This window comes from Brienomyrus brachyistius, chromosome 21 (assembly GCF_023856365.1).
Source record: "Brienomyrus brachyistius isolate T26 chromosome 21, BBRACH_0.4, whole genome shotgun sequence".
Lineage (NCBI taxonomy): Eukaryota > Metazoa > Chordata > Actinopteri > Osteoglossiformes > Mormyridae > Brienomyrus > Brienomyrus brachyistius.
In genome coordinates this window covers 1,331,459-1,348,264 of record NC_064553.1, presented here as the reverse complement: position 1 = coordinate 1,348,264, position 16,806 = coordinate 1,331,459, and the positions used below count along the sequence as shown (strand labels likewise).

At 49.9% G+C, this 16,806-nt stretch overlaps 1 protein-coding gene and 1 long non-coding RNA gene across 5 annotated transcripts; one reads left to right on the top strand and one right to left on the bottom strand.

Moving 5' to 3' along the window:
- Positions 1-2,336: 2,336 nt before the first annotated feature.
- LOC125716924 (uncharacterized) lies at positions 2,337-3,833 on the bottom strand. Its single transcript, XR_007384437.1, has 3 exons — positions 3,695-3,833; positions 3,193-3,275; positions 2,337-2,900 (listed from the first exon to the last, which is right to left on the bottom strand). It is a non-coding gene; the product is annotated as an uncharacterized LOC125716924 (long non-coding RNA).
- Positions 3,834-3,908: 75 nt separating this feature from the next.
- On the top strand, positions 3,909-16,382 carry elovl1a (ELOVL fatty acid elongase 1a). 4 transcript variants are annotated; one of them, XM_048989766.1, is made up of 8 exons: positions 3,909-4,038; positions 12,603-12,702; positions 12,791-12,981; positions 13,323-13,403; positions 13,513-13,569; positions 13,684-13,789; positions 15,314-15,453; positions 15,639-16,382. In XM_048989766.1, exons 2-8 carry the CDS (start codon positions 12,642-12,644, stop codon positions 15,933-15,935), a joined length of 933 nt encoding a protein of 310 aa, XP_048845723.1. In that variant the 5' UTR covers positions 3,909-4,038; positions 12,603-12,641; the 3' UTR covers positions 15,936-16,382. The 4 variants fall into 4 exon arrangements, with proteins under 4 accessions (XP_048845723.1, XP_048845722.1, XP_048845725.1 ...); XM_048989765.1 differs by lacking the exon at positions 3,909-4,038 and adding an exon at positions 9,636-9,897; XM_048989768.1 differs by lacking the exon at positions 3,909-4,038 and adding an exon at positions 9,639-9,897 and having other exon boundaries at positions 15,317-15,453.
- Positions 16,383-16,806: the final 424 nt, after the last annotated feature.

Sequence of the window (16,806 nt, the reverse complement as noted above, 5' to 3'; positions counted from 1 at the left end):
TAATATCAGAATTTTCTTTACCCGCATATTTTATGTTTCAGGTACTTGGCATTACGGAAAGACACCACTCCCTCAGTCAGGAATGAAAGTAATGACTAAGCCGGGCTAATTTACGGCGAACATCTACAGGCCGTTCTGACCCAACCGCTGAGACACCAACAGCCAAAACAGGTTTTCATGGAATTTCTGCGATTACGATATGTTGTAAATCTAAATGGCTCTTCACCAGCGAAAACAATAGTAGAACTAATACAAGACCGACATGAAATGTGATATTTTTTATGACCTCGTTCCTTGTTGTGAACGTCTCTTTTAAAATAAAAAAAATACTTAATTTTTCCCCAGTGCTGAAAATCGCTTCCAATTACGGTCACCAGATAGAACTGAATAACGACATGTATTCATTTGCATCGACCTTCAGTAATTTTTATATGATAATATCTTGGTATTTTTTTTTAATTAAATTACACTCTAAAGCGTACAGAGAAACAATTCACTACAAGGCTCAATACTATCGAATACTTCACACGTAGCTCCTCCTACAGGTAAACTTCAGGAATTGCAATGTTTCGCCCAACTATTTTTCCATTTCCTGACTGGAAAGAATGATCTCAGTTTCCAGTGGTCTGAGCATTTTACAGCCAGGCGAACTTTAAGCTTGGGATGCATATGAAGGAGACCACTTCCTTTATTTGTTAGCATAATGTAAAAAGTTCTCATTCGCCCACCAATGATGATTATGGCCAGGGTCACACAGGTTTTAACAGGAAGCTCTGCATCCATCCTAACCCAGCTGGTAGGAGGCCTGGAACCTAGCGATGGATAAAATACACATGAATTATATTCACCTCACAAGCTGGTCCTGGTCTCCACCTACGACAAATGTTCTCCTTGGCAGTTTCTCAATCACCTCTTTCCAACCTTCTTTCACTCCCCCCCATCAGGTGAGCTATCTGCTGTGCAGAAATAATGAGGAATTCAACCGGTTTGACCATAACGGCAACAGCAGGCTGTTTATACGCAAACCAAAAACTGTGAGTTTGATGTTTCATCTCTGCTGTGATCATATAAATATGCACTTAAAATCTGAATTAAAATCTGAATTCATTTTCGCTTACAGATAAAGGATGGAGCCAATGCCCACATCGGCACATCGTCGACAAGTTCATTCCTGCATCAGTGAAATGCCCAGTGTCAAACCAGGGATTAATTTCTGAACAATATATCAGCACTGTGTTGTAGCGAGCCCGCTGGGGATCCCCGCTGTTTGTTATTAAGAGCGAGATTCCCCCCCACCAGTGAAAAGTGCTTTTATGACACAGTGTTTAGCTTTTGGGGTCTAAGCTGCCCCACAGGACTGGCGGATCGGTCAGCATGTGCGCCAGCGGACACTCACTGGCCGTTATGTTCTAACTTTCCGCTCATTTGCTGTTGCGCAGCGGTGCATCTTATACATTTCCTTACATGTCTTCCGTTTCTTCTAAAGCTTAATCAGTCTCACCAATGCTGCTGTGAACTATGTAATTAGCGGTGACTTAGAGCAAGAGCAGACTGTGCAGGGGTCAAGTCTAATGTCTAATGCAATAACGGAAACATCCAGGAGACAGTGGCTGAGAACAGACGCCGAGTCACGCACTAACATCCACCGGAACCTCTTACTGGCACCCTCATTTTCAGATTTCATCACTGCGTGAAAAGAGGGGTGTTTGGACTGGAATTCTCCTGTAAACTCCCTGTTTCTGTGAGTTTGCTGTCCGGTCACACGGCCCTGGTTTCTCCTGGAGAAGTAGCAGGTTCGGGGCCACACCACGGTGCCTGCAAGCCAACATTTACATCTCAAACCTTGGGCCACCAGGTTGGTCTAAAGTCTTACCTTGATTGCTGGTCCCTCCTCCGAAATCCCTCCCCACTGGCCTCAGACATGATTAGTATTATGTATATTATTATTATTGTTATTATTATTATCATTAGTGTGTATTATATAGGGGGCGGCATGGTGGTGCAGTGGTTAGCACTGTTGCCTCACACCTCTGGGACCTGGGTTTGAGTCTCCGCCTGGGTCACATGTGTGTGGAGTTTGCATGCTCTCCCCATGTCGTCGTGGGGTTTCCTCCGGGTACTCCGGTTTCCCCCCACAGTCCAAAAACATGCTGAGGCTAATTGGAGTTGCTAAATAGCCCGTAGGTGTGCATGTGCGAGTGACTGGTGTGTGAGTGTGCCCTGCGATGGGCTGGCCCCCCATCCTGGGTTGTTCCCTGCCTCGTGCCCATTGCTTCCGGGATAGGCTCCGGCCCCCCCGCGACCCAGTAGGATAAGCGGTTTGGGAAATAGATAGATGGATGGATACAAATACCTTTATTATAAGCACATGAAAAACAGTACAATGTATATGATGAGGCAAACTAATCAATGCAACGTATAATATAACAGAACAGAATGTATTGGAAGAGATGATATTATAGAACAGGACAGAAATGCTTTTATGGAACATAAAGGATAAACGAATTGCTACACATTCACAAGAACAAACCATGCTTCTGCATGGGGAGTCACAACATACATTTTTGGTCTGGATCACACCTGTTCTGTGGCACCGGACACAGTGCAGACGATTCTGTCTTACAGGTGGCCAGACAACCCACACTGCCCACCCATCCAAGACGGCACCCTGCCCTTCAGACACCATGTCTAATGCTGTGCTCTTCCATATGGAAGCCTCCTCCTCAGCTCGCAGGACACAGAACAAACAGAGAAGAGGAAAGCGTTACGGTTTTGACTTGCTCTTCTCCTCCTTTGCCTCATGCGAGGGATGATCGCTCCCTTCTCATTCTTCTCTACATTGTCTTCTTGGATCATCCTGTAACTCCTTCAAACGGTTTCATAATAGGTGCTGCAGGATGCTGGAGAGAGAAACGCTTGTTAGGCACATTAAACGCAGCCCATACAGTATAAGTGTTAGTTCAGGACGTTAGACATCATCCTCCCTGACATGGACAAGCCCGAATATCTGGACTCACACTTCATCATTTAAGGAGCCACGTCAGGCAAAGCCTTTGACGCAACATTCGAAATATACATTGTTACGTCCAGGTTGTGTGGGGAAGACAGACTGTGGAGATGAAAGGTAGACTGATTAGATGGTTATTTAGAATTCCAGATAGTGTTATGAAACAACTGTGATGATCGATTTACCAACAAAACACTTTATCTTATCTTGTTTGGTGATCATATCTGTGCTTGTTGCTTTTGGCAGTGCGCCTTCCTAGTGCAGCTCCCTGTAAAAATCACAAGTAATGTAAGGGTTAATTAATTTGGGGTGGCAATCTTCCATAATAATTACATTAAATGGATTAATATATTTCTTAAAACTAATTCTCGCGTGTTAAATAATGCCAATAACGCAGAAATCAATTAGAACATCTTAAGCTGGGATTAGGCCCAATATCCAAAGCCATGGTGATCGTGCGGTCGGCTGCCAGTTACTGTAATGCCATCAAAGGCACGTCTGGAACTAAAGACATCTGTTTACGGTACGATTCATGAATTATACATTTTTTTCAAAAGTTTGAAAAATGATAACAAATATCAACATAAGTCCAGGTTATGATCTAATAAGTTTTAACATGAGAATAGTACAGTGTTCGGATGGTCTTAGCCGACATCCAGAGGAAGGCAAATCGACGGATATTATTACGCAGTAAAACTGCAGGCTACAGAAACTGGAGAGATGCCCGTAAGGATGTGGAGGTGGGGAGTCCGACGCCTCCTTCATTCCTGTCATCGCACACATGTTGCTCCTTTATGACTGTACTGACAGGTCCGTTTAGGGAACGATGGAGCCCATAATACTGGGAAAGGCGTCTCCGGGTGCAGCTTGGCGTGGGCCGGACCCGCCTTCGCCGAAGGGCCGGCTCTGCGCGCTCATAAGCCCCGGAATGGTGGCTTCTCGGATGTGGGAGGAGGCTGCACGTCAGAAAAAGCGAGCGGGCTTCATGTTATTTCCTCTTCAGCCTTCCCTGCCCTGTATGTGCCTCTGAGGTGGGTATCCCGCTTCCGCTTTTTTTTCCGCCACTAAAGCATGAATTGTAGCGCTGAAGCGTTTCGGGCAGCTTCGCCTGTTTCAATGCCGCCAGTCGCGGCTTGTTCGCCCCAAAATGGAGCGACCTGCGTCCCTTTAAACAGCCTGAGCGGCCGCGGAAACCGGCCGCTGCTGCCGTCACGCCGCTTGCTCAGTATTTGTATATTTGTTTAAAGCTGCTTTATTATGTAAATTCAATCACTTTGGACTGATAAAAGTTTTTGTTTTTCCTCCCCTCAACTTTCGTAGCTTTATTTAGTAGTCGGTACGCAAAAAAGAAAACGGTCTATCATTTAATTGCGTTTTTTGTATGTTATTTTCCACAGCAGCGGAAAGCTGTTGCTTGCAGCGTCATTGGCGTTGCGTTGCGTTGCGTTGCGGGCGCATCTCTGCGCGTTACGATCCGGCGTTTCTGAAGTGCAGCTGTGCGCATTTTGCGTCATTTAAGGTCGGGACGCTTTAAAAGCGCGTGACCTTGAATAGGTCTTTTTTTTGACGGATTTTAACGTTCATTTAAGTTTAAACTAATGGCAAACGGGGGGCACATGAGGATATAAATGCACTGCGTTTCTTTTTAATAGTAATTCTGATCTGCGGGCATCTTGGCTCAACTCCCCCCCCCCCCCCAAAAAAAAAAAATATATATATAAATATATATAAATCAAAATACTGTCCAGACAAGTGTTCTGCACAGGAATACATAAATGTCGGTTAACTCCTTAAAGCAGAAGCAGCACATTGAGTAGAGGCTGAGCCGCTGCTTCCTGTAGCCGTAGCTGGGCAGCAGTCTGTCGGCAGGCGGAGCCCGTGTTTGCCTGGGGTGGGTGGGCAGCCTGCAGGATGTGTGACTGCTGAGCTCTGCCTGAAAGGAGGGGGTTTCTTTGGGCTTGTTTGCTCTTCCTGTAACTTTGGTTTTCTTTCTCCAGCTTCAGCCGCTGAGCTCTGGGCGGTTTCACTCGGATTGTTCCTGCTGCCTTTCATCTTTGATTAGAGATGACCTGGAGGTCACTTACACTTTCAGTTCCTGGTTACTTTGTATACTGGCTTACATGGCGTCCAGTCTGCATGAGCGAGAGGCCAGTCACACAGAAGGTTGATGGCTGGTTGCTGATGTGCTCTCGGTGTCTGGATTTGAAGCCTTGAATCCAAGGCTCTGGCTGCCAATCCATCGGGCTGCAGTGGAGTTCAAACACCTAACCCTCCCAACCATAAGGTGGCGCACTTGCACGTCAGATGTGGTTGCCATAAAATGCATTCCCTTCTGCTAGCTTGTTTAGGTTCCTGTTAAGCATTTCTGAATTGTCAGCTAGTGCAGTGTTAAGCCAGTTTTAAATTGACACTAGATTTTGAACTCATGGAACGGGTTGATTTAGCTCGACTGTTGCATGTATGTATGAAAGGCTGCCTGATTCGCGCTCTGTGATGGCTTGGAGGGAAGGGCCTCGTTTGGTGTCAATGTGCCACTCTTGTATGGTGACACTTGTCACTGTGGTGCCTTTAGCAAGATGTGCGGCATGTTGCGTAAGGCTGCTGCCCCCTAGTGAAAGTGTGGCATGACACTGGAATATAAACACTGCCACGGTGTCCACCTTGTACTGTTCGGCGGAGTATGTCACAGCCGCCCCAGATCTATAAATAGGGTAGTTTGTGTGAGTACTGAGTGTCTGGTACCGGATGGTAGCTGACTTGGGGGAGGCTCACTGCTGCTGGGTTTGATCCGAGGCCCGTGTGTTTGCAGAGAAGCTGGTCCCACTTCAGCGTTTTTAGCGTTAAGCTAAAACTAAGGCATCTGTATTCTGATGCTTCCCACTGCATTTTGACGCCTGTCAGCAAGGTCACAGACACCAAGAATCCTTTGTCTTCTGTTGTCCCGTTTGGGGGGTGGGGGCAGGCTTCATCCACACAGCGAGATGCATGGTTATTCCAAATGCCCCTTTAATTAAAAAAAAAAGGGGGGGGGGAGGTAAATGAACACTTTGTTTCCTCGGACAGCTCCAGCGGCATTCTGTGAAAGGGCCCTTAGTGCGTGGGGGTCTCGTGGGGGGGCTCGTGGCACTCTGCAGGGCAGCGCTGACCCATCCGTCTGGCAGCTTATGGCCCAAACACGCTGCTGTGTTGGGGTGTTGGGTACGGAAATACTGTACAGCTGAACACAGTGGTTGTGTTTGTTAATGCTAAATGAGCGTAAGGTTATTTAATTGGCGGTGTCATGTGGTACGATGCCGAGAATTCCCTGAATGTGATGACCAGGCAGTTAATTTGTGGCCCGGCGATACCTGGTTTGGACCTGAACAGCCTTTGCTGCTGCCGTGTGGAGGTTGGCTGTCTGCTGCGCGGCCAGTGTGGGTATTTCCCCGCCACCTCTGTGTGGGATCTTGCATGCTTTTCATTTAGCTGGAAATGGGGAAATTAGATCAGTTGGATATCTGTGGTCACGAGGTCCAGCCTTCAGCTCCCAGTTCCCCCAGTTTTCCCATTAAACAGGAATGGAGACGGATTTACTTTATTTAATTTAGTCAGAAACCACAACGGCCAGCACATTTAAACCCGTGAAGGAACAGGTTGCTCTCTGTGAAAGACGAATGCTGGAAGCTATGGCTCAGCTGGACTCAAATATAACGTCTTTGTACCAGTGAGCCTCCAGCCCAGGGCGGGAGTCAACGCGGGCTGCCCCGGTGCAGGATGGGGGGTAGCAGATGGCAGGCTCTGTCGTCATGGTTGAAGTTTCAGTTGACTTGCTGAAGCACAAGCAGGTCAGAGAGTATGAGTGCATGTGTCTTCCCCCCCCCACCCCTTGGTGTTGTGGGCGGATTGAGGCTCTAGGTTGCCCAAGACTCTGTGCTTGAAAGCAGAACTTTGAAATGTGAGGTATGTTGACATCTATTGCAAATGTGTGGAAATGTTAAAAAGGGAGAATGCGATTTCTTTGATGTTGCAGTGGGTCACAGTATACGACCCTGTGGTAAAGTGAGACCGCCAGCTTTGATAAGTGTGAAACCCTTTTTTGGGGGGCTTGTGTGTTGTGCGGGCAGTCGGCCGATCACACCTGCAGTCAGTCTGATCTGCCACGTCTGTGTGTTGATGTGGTTCAGTATCTGTGACGGTGTCACTGCAGACCGTTTACTCGCTGAAATTCAACCCGGCCCTTCCCATTCCTAGTCTGCTAACCAGGCTGATGGGTGCTGGACTGGAATTGGGAACACTGGTCTGTGATGGATGGTATGGTTTTCGAGACTGTACTGCACCCATATCCTAGCAGAGGACCTGCATCAGGTGGCTGAAGGATTAGGTTGGTGAGCGCCCCCTATAGGCTGCAGCCTGCTAGGGTCCTGTTTTTGTGCCCTTTGACCAGTGTTGCACGTAAGGAAGTGCGTTTTCTCTGCGGTTGGCGGGTGAGTCAGACGGCCTCCACCCCGCCTTCCAGTTATCCAGGAATGCTGTGTGGAGCCGCCTGGGATAGTCTTACAAGGTGGCCCAGAGCACAAAGGCCCTGGTAACTGGAGAGTGTTAAGTCTTAGTAAATGGTGACCGTCTCTGTTCTGCACGGTTGTGTATGGATCCAAAGAGGCAGGGGGACAACCCAGGAGGACCTGCTGGTGGGGCGGAACCTTCTGCTGCAGTGAGGCTCCTCAGCTGTTCAGGCACCTCCCAGGGTGTCACTCCCATATGCTTAGGTGTGTCTGTGTGGTGGGGGTGTGAATTCCCATCTGAAAGCGGGGGGGTCTCGGGAAGCCTAGGGTGCGGCTGGAACCTGGTGCCGCGGTATTCAGCAGAGCGGCTGGCCCAGTCTGGGCGGTTTCATTCGGGAACCGTTCCCTCTGTCTTCAGCTGCCCCCCCCCTTGTCTGGGGAAGGCTTAGAGGGAGCAGCCCGGCTGCATTCCTACCACTTGGGGTACCTCGGCGTAGCCAGGCTGGGGGGCAGCTTGGGCGTCTGGGGCTGAATCGCCTGTCAGGTGACCCACCATAAAGTGTTAAGGATGCAGTTTGCTTGCCCCCCTGAGAGGAAGCCCTGTATTTCAGGGGGGGTAACGCCTCATTTACCCCCCCCCCCCCATCATTGTAGGTGGCCCCTGATATGCTGCCTGTGTTTCTACCAGAAGGAAATTGCAGCACGTGCGGGGGGGTGGGGGGACTCCACAGGTTAATGTGCCAAGTGGCGGTAGCTGGTACTGTTGGTCTGTCCTGTTCTCCTTCCTCTGGATCGAAGAGTATGTATGAATGTTTATATAAGGGCTGGTTTTGTGTCCTGCAGGCCGCCGTGAGTGATTACACCCATCGGAATGAAGCGCCGTCAGTATCCCTTCCTGCTTGATGTTTCCAGGTGTATCAGGGCTGCTTCTCGGTCGGAACCATGTGCTGCTGGTTCATGTCCGGATCGGTGCCCCCGTCCGCGCCCCTAAATGCTGGGCCGTGTTCACGCTGCTCTTAAGTGTGACGCCAGATTTGTGGCCTAAATCTGCCTGAGCTGCCGTTCAGTGATTTGCGAAAGGTTTTATGGCTGATTTATCGCGCTGTCGCGTGGGGGGGGGAAGCCTTCCTCGTGCACAAATGTGAATCTAACTTATTTGAAGTGGCAGCAAGTTAAACCGGCCCGGGCTGAGAAGCACTCAGGCTGCTGTTGACGCTGGGATATTTCTCCATGTTGAAATAAACTGCATGTTTCTAATTTGAGAAGCAGTGTGTGGGTGTTTTGTCAGGTGGAACTTCATTGCCGTTAAAACGGAAATGTTTTTCGTACCTGATTTGGCTTGGGGGGGGCATTACTGCAGCAGTGTGAATGGGCCCCCACACTGGTTTCAAGGGGGCTTCTCTCGGGCCCCTGGATAGCTGCCGTTTCTGCTCGGGGCTCCCCACTCGGCAGGCAGGGCTGTGTCATCCCGGGCCTCTGCGGTTCACCCTCTGGTTATGCGGGAGGGTCAAGTCAGACCGGTTCCGCTGGCTTCTAGTGAAACCCATCTTCTGCTGCAACATCTTTCTCTCGTGCCCCTGCTCGCTCTGCGGAGCACCTCACGCTGCACAATGGCCGGCTTCCGTTTGGTGGTGATTTAAACCAAAGCAGACAGGCCGGGCTGGGCGTATCTGCACATCTGTGCTGAGCGTTAATGTTCATGTCTTCAGTTAATTGTTGGGTGTCTGACTATCACCCTGAACCCCGTCAGCTACAGTAAACACCAGTCCTCCGAACGATGGGTAACTTTCTATACGTTTGTCAGCGGGAGTGCAGTGTAACGTTTTCCCGGCTCCCGTGAAAGCGATATTTGTCTCGTTGCCGTTTTTCCCCTCCTCAACAAATCTGGCTGTTCCCAAACAATGGAGCTCTTCATGATAACGTTTGCTGCTGATTTCTTGCTGCTGAGTTGTTACCCCTCCCGTCTCTGAAAGCCAAGTGGGCAGAACACTCTCTACCTATATAAGCACAAGCCAATCTCTGCTGAGCGGGGGTGGGGTATCAGCAGTGGGGTGGGGCTTGAGCTCTAGACCCGGCGATGGAGTGGGCGGGGGTCAGTCTGCCCACTCTGCATGCATGTTTAAATTGGGGAGGGTGCCATGGCCTTTTTGTTTGCTGCGCCCTTTCCGTCACTCGCACACATTCTCTTGCACTCCTCCCTTCCGTTTCTCTCTCTCCCTCTCTCTCTCTCCTCTCCCCCTCTCTTTCTTTCTCTCTGAACTAGTTATTCATCCACTTTGTGTTAGGCAGGGTGGAGGCTCAGAGGGCGACAGTACCAGTCAGAGTCACTCTCTCTTTCTCTGTGGACAGTCGGCACAGGAGAGCAGCCTCTCGCAGCACTGGGGCTCTAGAGCAGAAGGGAATACGGAGGTGAGTGTGGCTTTGGAGAGCTGCCCTTTCTGGCATCACCGCCCAGACCTTTGGCAGCCTGTTCCTTTCAGATTATTCAGTAGCTTGTAACTAGCAGCTGGTTTTGTGGTTCGGGTGTCTGAAGCAGTTTCTGCTTAGTGCAGGTTTTATTCTAAGTTGGGTGGCCATTTCTGGAATATGTTACTCTGACTCTGTGTGTGTGTGTGTCGCTAGTGATTCATTGACAGTCTCTTTCCGCCGCTGTGGATAGTGTAAACTTGTCGGATGGGTTCATTGCCTGTGTCACAGAAAGCCGGCGTTCAGCGCGTCTGCTGGTCGTGGGGGCCGAGCTGCTCAGGGTGGCGCCTCAATGGGCTCGTGATGGATCAGTGAGTCACTCTCGCGTGTTACATCCGTGTGCTGCTGCAGGAGGGTTTCTGAGTTTATAGGGCTGCACATTTCCCACGTGCCGCAGCTGTCTGCTCTGCTGTGGCGCCTATAGCGGTTAGTGCCTCTGCGAGCTGCCGCTTGGGATCTGGGCCTGTGCCTTGGGCAGGAGCAGAGCGCGTCCTCCCAGCGGGGCGTTCTGAACTCGAGCCTCTAATGAGAGCTGTGTGAGGGTCAGCTGACTTGCAGCCACTCCTTGGATTCCTGCATAATGACGCCGTGTTCCTCGCAGGGCCGGCTGTGTATCGTTACGGCCGTGGCAGTGTCTCTGGCCAGCACGCACAGTCGTGCTCCATTTTCCCTGCTCGCTTCCTAGTTAGTGCAGCTTTGGAGGGTCAGACCAGCGGGACGCGACTTGGAGTTTGACGTTGGAACTACAGGCAGCATCACTGATGAGATTTCACTGTTAGCTGTACTGTAACCCCGCAGTGTCACACCTCATCCAGATTAATGGTCTGTGGTGCCTCTTAACCATCCCAGGAGACAAGTAGAATTTTCTTTGGGACTTTTACATCCAGGCCTGTTGGTGGCGCTGTGATCTTCAGCTTCAAATGCTGCCTTGTCTCCTTACATCTGCATCACCTGCTCCAGTGTGTGCCATGTCCTCTCTGTAGATGTAATCCTTGGGGATGCTCTTACTGGCCCATTGAGTGGGGCGAGGCCATGTACCCCCCCCCCGCCAATTCTCCCCCTGGACGTGTTGCGCTGGGTGTGAGGGTGGACAAGACGGCCGGCTATTCCCTCGACACAAAGCTGCCCAGTGTCCAAGGACCTGCTCCTCCTGTCCATCTGCATGGATTAACTGCTGATCCATTGCAGGCCTTGTGGACCTGCCCACATATTGTTTTTTGGAGGGGGGCTTGGCACATGCCAGGCAGCACCAGCTTTCCACACGTTTCAGTGAGTATCGTGCTCGTTTCTCAGATGGGGAGAGGGCAGGTGGTGTCCGGTGCCGAGATGATGAGTGTGGGATGTGTTGGAGCTCAGTTTGACCACCCTCTTCTGTTGCACGCTCAGTGACGCACAGCTTCTGCAGGCAGAACGCAACGCCTAGGATGCCCAGCAGGGGGCCCTACCTCTGACATGGAGTCTTCCTGCCCTGCGACGGTCCTCCCAAGTGTGCCGTTACTCCTGTTTACCTTGGGCGGCTCCCCCCGCTGTGCTTTCTGACCTGTGGCCACCCCCCCACGTCGCCATACTCCTTGTGTGTGTAAATCTGGCCTCAGCAAAGAACTGGGAAGTGACCTGGCTTCTTAAACTGGGCCAGCTTTTCCACAATCATGGACTCGGTTGAGACAATATTTTCCAGCAGTTTATGATATTTTGCCGGTGAACCCGTCTGTCAACTTCTGGAGTTGCCAGGTTACTATGGTGTAGGCGAGAGGCGACCGGCCAGGCCTGTTGAGACACAGCGGTACGTCTTTTAGTGCGCTCTGCCGTTTTGGGCTGGACTCTGATTGCATGGAATATTCCAGCTTGTTACCAGTAGGCCTATGGGACTGCAGTTTGAGACGCTTAAGTGGTCTTGCCGTAATCCAGGCTCTGCCCACTATGAGCCCCAGCCCTTGAGCTTGGCTGCTTTTTCTAACCACCACAGTGAATCAGACACGCCTGCATACCTGCTTCCCTCTGGGTTGGGTTAGGCTGCTCGCTGATCCCATTACGTGGGGATAGTATTTGTTTTGCTGTGGTAGCAGCTGTGCTGATGTACACTTTTAACACAAAGATCTAACTGCCTTTTGGGAGGCAATTCACTCTTCTGATAAGGTATCAGTCTGAAATTTAAACTGGTTGGGTTATGACTTGCTACTCAGTCGTGAGTAATTATCAAATAATGATTGTAAGATTAGCTCAGAGTTGCATGATGGCTGACATGCAGTGCCCTCTGCACTCACTGGATGGTCTGTCGCTAAGATATTCCTCCTCATTCTGCCAGTGTGATCCTTTCTGTTCTCGCAGGATGAGGTTTGCTTGTGCTGCTGCGACGGTCTCGTTCCTGTGACTTTGGTCATTTTCGGTGTGACACAGGACTTTGATCCGTTCCTCTGCCATTTGTAGGAAGTGTTCAAGGGGCTCGCTCTTTGCCAAACCCAGAGAAGGGCTTGGTCTGCACTGGCTTTGTGTACAGAACCTGATACCTGTAACTGGCGCCTGTTTTGACACTTGATTAGCTTGTGGACGTGCTGGATGCCTCCTGCCTTGTAAAGCAACGTTTAATGCTCTCTGACGACATCCTCTGGTGATGCATTAACTCGACCTCTCCTCACTCCTTGTTTCAGGGTTTCAGACTGTCCTGTGTGTCCTAGACTGCCTTCAAAATGCTACTTGAAGTGGGATCCAACATTATGAAGTTCTACGAGTACCTTCTACGGAGAACTGGTATGACTCCTGTTCTAGTCACTGGCTGCTACTTCTCTGTTGTGGATTGTGGAGGAACTGCTGATTTATTTGACTCACCTGCTCCCAGATGGCCGGGTGAAGGACTACCCCCTGATGCAGAGCCCTGTGCAGATGACCCTCATCCTCTTGGGGTACCTGCTCTTTGTGCTCTACGCTGGGCCTCGCCTGATGGCCAACCGCAAGCCGTTCCAGCTCACGTCGGCCATGATAATCTATAACTTTTCAATGGTGGTTCTCAACGCATTTATTGTGTACGAGGTGAGACCCTGACAGACCCCGCCGCGTGAACACTGCCTCCGACTCAACGGTACAGTGTCCGCGTTACTCTGCTCCAGTTTTTTTTTTTTTTTTTTTTTTTTTTATATATAAACTGGCTGAAATGTAAATCTTCCAGTTTGCAGAATTGTGTAAAGGACATGACGTCTTTCTGAGAATTTTAGATCTCACAGCTAGTCGACAGTGGGTTATATGTGAACATAGACGAGCATTTCCATCGTTGCGATTAAACGGCCGAGCGTGACGACATCTTGCACATCACAGGCATCTGGACCGAGTGAGTCGGCAGTACAGATATGCATGATTAACGTCTCCCTTCCTAGTTCATGATGTCTGGATGGGCAACCACCTACACCTGGAGATGTGACATTTGTGATTATTCAGACAGTCCTGAGGCACTCAGAGTAAGTGGCACGTGTTTGTCATTTTGGCTTTATGATTCACCTTCTACAGTGTTTGGGTCGGACTGTAGTAAAATGCATGATCTACTTCTCTCCCCCTCCCCCCATGCAGATGGTTCGAGTGGCCTGGTTGTTTTATTTTTCAAAATTCATTGAACTTATGGACACGGTATGTATTAATCTTAGAACATCATTCTTAGGTCCTATATATGTTGACATATAGAGTTTGGGTCTTGCTGTGTGCTGCCCCCCAGTGGTGACTGTTCGGGTTGCATTTTCTCAGGTGTTCTTTGTACTGCGCAAGAAGCACAGCCAGATCACATTCCTGCACATCTTCCATCATTCCTTTATGCCCTGGACCTGGTGGTGGGGGGTCACCTTGGCACCTGGTAAGTTTTAGTGCTGTGAACCGGGATGGTTGGGAAGTGCTGGTTAGCTGAGTGGTTGGGGCATGGGCTTGCAACCCAAAGACTGCAGGATCTCCAGAGAGGCACTGCCAAAAAACCCAGAATTCTCCGGGAGAGTAACTGTATAAATGTCAGTCAGGGTGGTGCAGTGGTAAGCAGTCGCCTCACACCCCCGGACACACCCTTCTGCGTGTGCGTGTCCTCCCCATGTCGTGATGGCATTTCTGCCGTATACTATTTCCCCCCCACAGTCCAAAAACATGCTGAGATAAATTGGAGTTGCCAATCCCATCCTGGGTTGTTCCCTGCCTTGTGCCCTGCGATGGGTTGACGCCCCATCCTGGGTTGTTCCCTGCCTTGTGCCCTGCGATGGGTTGACGCCCCATCCTGGGTTGTTCCCTGCCTTGTGCCCTGCGATGGGTTGGCGCCCCATCCTGGGTTGTTCCCTGCCTTGTGCCCTGCGATGGGTTGGTGCCCCATCCTGGGTTGTTCCCTGCCTTGTGCCCTGCGATGGGTTGACGCCCCATCCTGGGTTGTTCCCTGCCTTGTGCCCTGCGATGGGTTGACGCCCCATCCTGGGTTGTTCCCTGCCTTGTGCCCTGCGATGGGTTGACGCCCCATCCTGGGTTGTTCCCTGCCTTGTGCCCTGCGATGGGTTGGCGCCCCATCCTGGGTTGTTCCCTGCCTTGTGCCCTGCGATGGGTTGGCGCCCCATCCTGGGTTGTTCCCTGCCTTGTGCCCATAGGCTCTGGACTCCTCGCAACCCTGAATAGGACAAGCAGTTGCAGAAAATGGATGGATGGAAATGTCAATCGCATGCTAAAAGCGTTGGTCTTGTTACACAAGCAGCATGTCTGAAGCTGTACAGCTTTTGCTTCTGCCTCCCATGCATGAGCACGTTTTGCATGACTGTTCCTTTAATTACTCTGATTATGTTAAGAATCAGGGTTGTAATGAAGTGGCTCTCTCAGGTAAGCAAAGACTATATTAGCAAAGGGTAGATGCCGACTGCTGTTCCAAATTTTAACTCTTTTCCAACTGAGTAACTTGTGGCATAACAGCGTTGGAATCTACCTCACCATGCCGTATCCTTGGAAACGGTCTTGTTTGGGTTGGTGTTAAGTGGCTAAACCTGTTTAGTGAGTTGAAAAGTCAGAGCAGCTTTGGACTTCCTAAATCCCACACCCCCTCACCTGTAATGACTCTGCTGACCAATGGGATACTAACACCATCCCCTTGTCTGCAGCCGGGTCACCCCCCTCCCTCCCATGAGGCCTGGTCTTTATTCATCCTGCAATTTATAATGGGTAGAAAAATTCCAAATTCACTTCCAGGAATGATTGACATTCTGCTGGCTGAAGTCCAGGCCTCTGTCCCCCAGACCTGGGGGGCCTGCAGGTCCCTGGTCACCTCTTTTCCTGCTGTCCACCCAGAAGGCCAGAGACAGTCAGGGCTGCTCATCTGAATGTGAGAACTATACTATTTGCATGTTTTTAATACTTACTGCAGGGGGAATGGGCTCCTTCCATGCCATGGTAAACGCGGCGGTCCATGTCATTATGTACTTCTACTACGGTCTTTCTGCCGCCGGTCCCCGTTTCCAGAAATTCCTCTGGTGGAAAAAGTACATGACAGCAATTCAACTGGTATGTAACCATAAACTTGCAGTTGACACTGATAGATGTGAAAAGTTAAGATTTTACAGAGTGAATGCTGCATTTCAGGTTCCGTTCGTTGCAGGATGTTTAGCCTTTGGACCCGACCTGAGGGTTTTACCATGCAGATGCTGCTTCAGATGTTTGAGATACTCACACCTCTCTCTCCACCTCAGATCCAGTTTGTACTGGTGTCTGTTCACGTCTCCCAGTACTACTTCATGAAGAAGTGTGACTACCAAGTCCCTCTCTTCATCCACCTCATCTGGATCTATGGTACCGTCTTCTTTGTGCTCTTCTCCAACTTCTGGATCCAGGCCTACATCAGGGGCAAGCGGCTGCCCAAGCCGGTGTCGCACCAGAACGGCGTCAAGGCCGAAAGTCCCATGGCAGCCGGCAGCAAGCACCTAGAGAACGGTACTCTGGCTCATGGAAACGGGTCCGCTCAGAACGGCAAAGTGAAGGAAGTCTAGTGTCTCAAAGGAACCTCGACCAATATGGATTCAAAAATGTTTGTTCTGAAATTTTTCTTGGAAAAAAAGGAGAAAAAAAAAAAAAAAAAAAGCTGATTGGATTAAGAAAAAGATGTTCCCCTTGTCTGTCCAACGGGGGCGCTGTTGGAGTGTGACATATGAAGAGACCACCTCCGAAGTCCTCTGTAGCAATTTAGCGGTTTCTGTCCCTACACCAGGGAGTCAGAGGGGCCTCTAACTCCCGCCTTGACACTCTCCTACCACCTTTGACCCTGCTTTCTGGCGAGTATGATGGCTGTGGGAGGAGATGAGTTGTACAGTTCCTACTGAAACTTGAACATAATTGTAAATAAAGTTTATCAAAGCCAGTGGGAAAGTGCTGTCGAGACATTTTGCTACTGTATAAGTTAAATGCAATAATTTGAAATAAACCCAATTTTAAAATAAGGCATGTGCTTTAAGCCTTGAAGTCTGTAGGCGAATTTAAATAGAGTATGTTACTTCAGCTTAAGCCTAGTCATAAATATTACAAATTGTATAACCACCCACAGTGTGACATTGTTGGACGCTTTGTGTAAACAGGCCGCGACACTAATGATTTATGAAACAAAAGTGATGGGGCGCTCCTGGGCTTAGTCACGACGACTGTGAATGTTACGCTACTAAGTTCAAAGGTACTGCAACTCCCTGGAAAATACATGGCTGTGGGTTTGACTCCGCTGGCCAGAATGTAGAATATTCTCACACTGTGCCATGGAAGGGACTTGAACCCAGGTGTGAGGCAACAGTGCTCACCATTCCACCACCGTGCCACACGCACACAGACCCTTTGAAAATCGGCCATTAAATACCATTCAAAGCTCAGGTAGCA